Source organism: Mustelus asterias, chromosome 20, assembly GCF_964213995.1.
Source record: "Mustelus asterias chromosome 20, sMusAst1.hap1.1, whole genome shotgun sequence".
In the NCBI taxonomy this organism is placed as follows: domain Eukaryota; kingdom Metazoa; phylum Chordata; class Chondrichthyes; order Carcharhiniformes; family Triakidae; genus Mustelus; species Mustelus asterias.
The window spans coordinates 39,012,947-39,020,544 of record NC_135820.1 but is presented as its reverse complement, the minus strand read 5'-3'; the positions used below and the strand labels follow the sequence as shown (position 1 = coordinate 39,020,544).

Genomic DNA, 7,598 nt, shown 5'->3' with positions numbered 1-7,598 from the left:
CTAGATCTTAATTTCTATTCTTCATCCCAAGAAATAATAACTAGACCCAGGGGAGAATGCAGACCACAAAAATTGGGGTCAGGGAGATGATGTAAGCAGCCTGCAGGCTGATTTTTGCTTTACTCAAAGCAGATCTGCCCACTGTTGAGGTCTGCCTGAAGGGCCCTATTTAGACAAAGCTTTCAATTGCATTGTTTTTCATTAAAGCAGGGAACAAATAGCTCCAACCCTCATTGGGATAGAAATTCAATACATGAGAGTTAAATTTTTTGGAAGGAAGTATATAAAAAAAAACTTGATTTATCTAAAAGGGGCTTTATATGGGAATTTAGTCTTCCATTCCTCATGTGAACCATTCCTGATATTGCCAAGTAAGACATATGTATGTACCTTGAGCCATGCAACAGAAGACATTTTTCCCACCTATCTATGCTTGGGAATAAAATGGGAAACATAATGTGTTATAGATGCCAAACATGATGAGATTACATCCAACTTTATATGTATTTTAAACGTTTGGAGGCAATGAAAAATTAAGTGGAAAACTTCAACCTGCACGCACTTACATTCTTATGAGAGAGCATTTGACCCTTTGAGTCCTGAAAAGTCATCTTTTAAAGTACTTACTTTTCTTGAATACATTAGGTGCAATATTTCTATGCACAATATACCAGTAATTAAATACTGAGAAAATTGCTTATTTATGGTAGGCTAGAAATAAACACAAATAAACTGGAACTTACTCTGTTTTTGCATTTGTTATACCAAGTTCATTGCAACACACGTGCTGCACTCATCAAAGTATTACACTACTTATGCGACTGATGAAGTAATTACATATATTTGACAGATGCAATGATTAATAGTTTGGGAACAAATCACAGTCCTGCTTTATTTGGTATCCAGATTTCCTGTGCCAGTATTTTACAAAGATGAAGGGGTTCAGGTTTGGCTTGTTTTCTTTTTAATCTCAGTCAGGTTTCATGCAGAAAATAAAGTGAGTCTACTCTGTAATGTAAATATTAAGCAGGAATGCGCATCTAAATGTACCAAGTATTTATGAAAATAGCCAATTGCAAAAAGTAGCTTCCCTATATATTTTTTTCTGAAGGGTTATTTTAATTCCAGGTCTGGTTTATACACCGAGCTTTGCATAAAAAAAGAAGTAAAATACTGGGGAAGGTTTTTAATTTAAGGAACCAACAACAGATTAATATCATTTGCTCAGGTCTTTGACAGAAGCTTAAATCTTTGGCATCAGAACATTGTGCTTGAGCCAGTAACTTCATTCTAGTGGATACGAACCCTTTGACACCAGCCCTTCAGTGAGTGAGAATGGTGGTACATTCCATGGAGCAGCAATGATCGAGTATCAGCTGATGCATTCTCACTCTGACATACTGCCTCACTGTCTCTCCCTCACTTTGTAGGTGGAATAAGCCTTGCTGCTAGCCCTAAGGCCGGGAGGTTTAAGCAGATGCTCAACTGTGGATAAACTGAGAGCGGGAGAAACTGCATTTGGAGCTGGAGTACAGTGCTGACATATTATTCAGTTACTGAGCTGAGCAGAAAAGTAATGGCTTCAAATTTTAATGACATTGTCAAGCAGGGATATGTGAAGATTCGTAGCAGACGCTTAGGGGTGAGTATTTTTCTGTAATGCTTTGTTCTTTACGTCAAAGCATTTTTCTTGTGTCAATATTTACGTTGAATGGAGTATATGTCATTAGTAATAAGTATAGCTCAGGTACTAGCTGTTACTGTAGATTAGCAACAAGGGATTATATCTGGAGTTTATAAGGAGATCATAAGCACTGTACTTGGCTGGCTTTTTGTTTCAATTGAACAGCAACATTATCAGTGGGATTGTACATTACAGCAAGCAACACATTCTTGAAGATCTTTTTTTATTAGGATTGTGGAAAAGTTACTGTTGACAGATCTTTTTTACACAAAAGGCAAACATGCAAGGTTAATGATTTAAGCACAGAAGGGTGTCCCAAATTCAAAAAAAGAACATGAAAATGAGTAACAAAACCGAATAATTCAGTAAGAAGTGTTTTTAAAAAAAAATCTATACATGTTTTGAAACATTTGGTTGCAATCAGTCAAGTCCTGATTCAACATGATTTTACTTTCAAGGTAGGTGAAGGAGTATAGAACAATGAATGGAAGTTTCTTGTTCCAAATAAATATACTTCAGCAAAATATAATCACAAGATAGACCGGTGAAGTAATGCTGCCAATTGTTTCCTTGGTTTCTTGAAATCTATTTAAATTTCACCACAGTGTGCATTGTTTAAAGTAACATCTGATTGTTATGTGTAATGTTGCCACTTGATACATAACACAATGTGGGATGTGCATTTAAAAAAAAATCAATGTATGTTAAATGATCGTTGAAGTATTACTCTTGTTCATATGTTTGGAAGTTCTTGCAACTATGTTGCCCGTTGTATGTATCATTGTTCACCTGTAATAGTGATCAATCCCTGCCATAATAGGATGAAAGACAAAATAAATCCATAACCTTAGCAAGCATGTTAAGCAATCACAGATTGAATGTCATCGGTAACCAAACAAGAATATGTTTGAAAAGGTCAAAGTTGATTAAGGGTATCGAGTGGAGTTGAAGTATACAGTAAGTTAAATGGGAGTTGTCTCTCTGTAAAGAGCTGTCAGATGATTTTTATTTTGCTTGACAGGGGAAAGATCACAGTTGTCCTGGACCATTTTCTACATGACAGTGTTACAATACACAATATTTTCTGTAATATATGTCCTTGTGTTGGGTGATTGAAAGCAGGCGTGGTTTGCCAATATGGACGTGCACGTTTAATATGTAGTGCATGAAATTGGGAAAACCAGCACTATTTTTTTTTTGGTGGGGTGGGGGGCAGAGACAGAGAGTCCAGGTGGGAGGGAAGTGGAAAAGATAGTGCTGTATCTGTCCTTGAGATCGAGATAAATAAATTGTGAGATACACACAGCCCCATGGGCTTAGTATGGTCTACTGCTCGTCTGTCGGCTTATTCAGTTACAACCATGTGCTATTAAATTAGATTTGCATCTTTATTAACTGTTAAGTGTCCAGAAAGCACAGAAATGTGTTAAGGTATTGACTTATTGAGGTTCTGGTGGTTTTTTTTAAATTTTTAAAATGCCAACTGAAGCAATGGCTACTATTAAGTAGCATGGGTTCTGGATGGCATCAATATCGAAAGGTTACAGCACAGAAGGAGTCCATACCACCCTGTATGTCTGTGCCAACTCACTGCAAGAGCAACTCAGCTGCTCCCGCTACCCTGTTCTTTCCCATAGCCCCGTCATTTTGCAACCTCTTTTTAGGTAACTACCCTTTCCTTTTGAAAATCACAATTGAATTGGCCTCCACCAGACTGTAACTGAAATGCCTTACCCATGGAACTGTTCTCAGAACTCCTTTCTGCACCCTCCTCAGTGCCTTCAAATTTTTCTTGACCTGCGTTGTCCAAAATTGGACACAATGGGTGGAATTCTAGTGTCATAATGTTGAGAATGATGGAGTGATCCATGCCAGTCTCTCAGGCACACTCCTCACTGCAATCCTCCCACACGCGGTCACTTTTTTGGAGAGTTGGAAGTTTTGGGCTGGTACTGGGGGGGGGGTTCAGGGTAAAAACCCTGGGTTCAGCGTTGGTGACCCTGGCTTCAGGGTGTTCGGGCACCGTTTCGCAAGGGCACCCCAATCTCAGAGTGCACTGGGAGACCCCCTTGCTCACCGCACAGACATCGCTACATACCACCCCCCCACCCCCACCCACCCATCAGCAGCATGTTTGTCCATCCCTGTCTCGGCAAGGGTTCGTGGGCAGCGTATGTCCCCCACTCCCGTCATACCGAAAACCACTGCCCCCATCATGACCGCCTTCATGATCCACCCCTGCATGATTTCCCCTGGTCAGAATGCCTTCTCCCTCCAGTCAGAACCCCACCTCCTGACAGAATCCCTTGCATAGTCCCCACTCCCTTGGCACTGCCCCTGACATACTGCTGGTGCACAACTGGCACACCACTGGGTTGCCCATTGGCCACAGCCAATGTGCCAGGTGGGTCCTTCCACTGTACAAGTTGGGCATGACCAGGTGGGTACTGCCCAATGTGCAATGCTCGGCCATGCCCCTGTGAGTTTAAATGGTCTCAGAGCACCCACCCCACCCACCCCACCCCCGCCCGCCTGACGTGGTGGAGACCAGTAGTGATCCTCGCTGTTATCAGGGTGGGAAAGAAAAAGCCTTCGTTTAACTCCTGATCTGAAAAAAGGTGGGTGGAAGTTTCCCAAAAAATGGTAAAGGGAGCAATCTAACCAAAAACCTTCGCGGTAGCAAACAAGTGTGCAAACAGGAGAGAATTCCCCCTCACCTGGACCGATACCCAATTGCTGTTGCAGAACGCGGCAGTACCCCCTCCCAACTCCCAATCGCTGTTGGAGAGTGGCACTGCCCCCCCCCTCCCCCTAGGCACTGCCTGGAGCCTGGTGGGCGCAGCTAGTGTGACAGGCTGGCAGTGCCAGGGTGCTCTAAACAATGCCAGAGTGCCAGGCTGGCATTGCCCAAGGGAACCTCCCCCTCCCCCACCCCCTTGTTCCCAATCTGCTGGGGGGACCTCAATCCTACTGCCAAGACCATCATGCCTGGTCCCTGTTAAGGGGGACCATACGGGACCATTCCGTCCCAGGCTCACTTGTAATATTTAATTGCTATTTTACATAGAATTTAAATATTTCAATCAGTCTTGAGCCCTTTTCAGGTGCGTGGCGGATCTTGCCGGATATTTCGGCTCTCTCACGATTTTATCATCTGGCTGATGAGTGGGATGAAAAGGTAAGATCGATCGCAAAGTGCCGTGTTCTGACATGTTTCTCCCCAGATCTTTCTGACACTGTCAAAAAAAACAGGTGGGTGTGTCTTGGGCCCTCATTCCTGAGGGGCAGAGCCTAAATACACCAGCAAGGCCATCTTCAAAAGGTCTCAAATTAAAGTTAAATAACCCTTCCTCCATCATTGCCAGGATTGGGGCATCAGAGCTCACCCCCTCCTCCACAATGCAGACATTCCCCTCCTCCCACTTCATAGTTTCCTAGGAGTCCTGCTCCTGGCAGCATTGACCTGACATTGGCACTACCCAGCTGGTTCCCTCACCACCCGAAGGCTATACTCACCCTGGCATGGTCATCACTGGTTTCTGTTTTTGGAAATGAATAGTGATTCCCACTGGCATGACATGACGGCAGTGGTGGGGGAGAGAATATATCGGAAACCCAGAAGCTATGGCATAAAACCATTTCTGCATATTTAAATTGATGGAGTCAGGTGAGTTTAAATGGCCCTATTGATTATGACACCAGCAGGGGACGGGGAAGATGTCATTCTGAGATCTCTGTGGCAGAAATCCCGTTACGGTCCTCTCGTGCCTCACAGTGCCAGGGACCTGGGTTCAATTCCCAGCTTGGGTCACTGTGCGGAGTTTGCACTTTCTCCTCGTGTCTGTGTGGGTTTCCTCTGGGGGCTCTGGCTTCCTACCACAGTCCAAAAGACATGTCGGTTAGGTGCATTGGCCATGCTAACTTTTCCCTCTGTGTACCCGAACAGACGCCACCGGAATGTGCGATTAGGAGATTTTCACAGTAACATCATTGCAGTGTTAACATAAGCTTACTTGTGACAAGAATAAATAGACTTTAAACTCGTAAGAGTTAGCGGCCATAATGGGATTTGCATCCATGGCAAGCAAGACAGAAAACTCATGGAGGGTTCATTCCTCAACTGAGAACATTTATGTAAGTAAAATATCATTACAACATTGGAGCCCAAGTCGCATCACCTGGCAGTCAAAGAAAGGCAGTGACAGTCTTAAGACTTCTGGGAAACGAGTTCCAGAAGGTTGTAGATGCCAGGCGAGCATTGCAAAAGACCACAACCAAGGCAAAGTACCGGAACAGGCAAAATATGTGCTGTTTAAGAAAGAGGCCAGGTCCAGTAACAGTTCGGAACTTGCAGATGTCCCCACTACCAGAAACAGGGATGGAGCGATTAAACCGCAGCTCCATGATAAAGGTCACCCCCATGATAGTGGAGCTGTTAGTAAATGGGCACCCATTAAAAATGGAGGTGAACAAAGGGGCTGAGGTCTTTGTTATCAGGGAGCAGACCTATGATCGCCTTCAGCTCCTTTGCTCAGGAGGCACAAACATAGGCGAGCCACATCCATGGGGGAACCATTACAGATAACGGGCACCACAGTGACCCTAGGGACTTACAGTCAGCTGGACGTCCATTCAGCATTGTAAGGGGACAAGGACCTAACATTATGGGGAGAGACTGGCTCCAACACTGGCTGGAGCTCTTCAGGCTGAGCATAGAGGGTCTGTACAATGTCATCAATAAGTACCTTGAAGTTTTCCAGGAAGGGGAGCCAAAGCCAAGATCTATGCCGATGCTATGCCTAAGTATTTTAGAGCAAGACCAGTTCCATACTCTCTCCAGTGGCCCAGCATTAATGCAGACATTATAGTCTTGGTCAGACGGTGTGGTTCATGCCAGGATGAGAATCAAAAACTTCCCCTCCCCCCAGCCTCTCCACATCATAGAATCATACAGCGCAGAAAAGGCCTTTTGGCCCATCACATCCACACCGACACATTAGAAATGCCTGAGCTCCCACCGAATCCCATCTGCCAGCACTTGGCCCATAGGCCTGAAAGTTAGGATGTGCCAAATGCTCATCCAGATACTTTTTAAAGGATGTGAGCCAACCTACCTCTACCACTCTCCCAGGCAGTGCATTCCGGACCGTCACCACCCGCTGGGTAAAGAAAATTTTCCTCAACTCCCCAAAACCACCTGCCCCTCACCTTGAACCTATATCCCCTCATGACTAGCCCTTCAACTAAGGGGAACAGCTACCTCTTATTCATTCTGTCCATGTCCCTCAAAATCTTGCACACCTTGATCAGGTCACCCCTCAATCTTCTCTGCACCAATGAAAACAATCCAAGCCAAAGCAACCTCTCTCCATAACTTAAATGTTCCAACCCAGGCAGCATCCTGGTGAATCTCCTCTGCACACCGTCCAGTGCAATCACATCCTTCCGATAATCTGACGACCAGAACATTTGTAGGAGTAATCTGGCAGGCCTCCGGCCGAGTACATGTGGCCTTTGCAGGGTCTGTTATCTGTTCCGTGTTTCTGTTCATGGACACACTCCAAATGGCTGGTGGCACATCACATGTGCTCCACCACTTCCTGGTTTCTGACAACAGCACCACCTTTATTAAGTTCCAGAATATTATTCTTTCTAATGGCATCAGACACCTTAGAACAGCAATCCTTCACCCGTCATCAAATGGGTTGGCCGAGCTGGTGGTGCAGACTTTTAAGCTCAGTATGAAGAAACAACCCACAGCATCTATCTAACTGGCACGGTTTCTAATCGACTATCGGGCTATCCCTCATACGACAATAGGAATTGTCCCATCAGAATTGTTAATGGGATGACAACTTTGAACGAGACTAAGCCTCTTCTTCCCAAACCTGGCGGGGAGGGTGGAGTCCCAAAC

At 44.5% G+C, this 7,598-nt stretch overlaps 1 protein-coding gene across 1 annotated transcript in view; it reads left to right on the top strand.

Annotated features, from left to right (window-relative positions):
- The first annotated feature begins 1,421 nt into the window (after nt 1-1,421).
- The window catches only part of LOC144508290 (docking protein 5-like), a 416,872-nt gene continuing 410,695 nt past the window's right edge, over nt 1,422-7,598 (top strand). Inside the window, exon 1 of the mRNA XM_078236106.1 lies at nt 1,422-1,642. Coding sequence (XP_078092232.1) covers nt 1,577-1,642 — 66 coding nt within the window. The 5' untranslated portion in view covers nt 1,422-1,576. The remainder of the gene's footprint in view (nt 1,643-7,598) is intronic.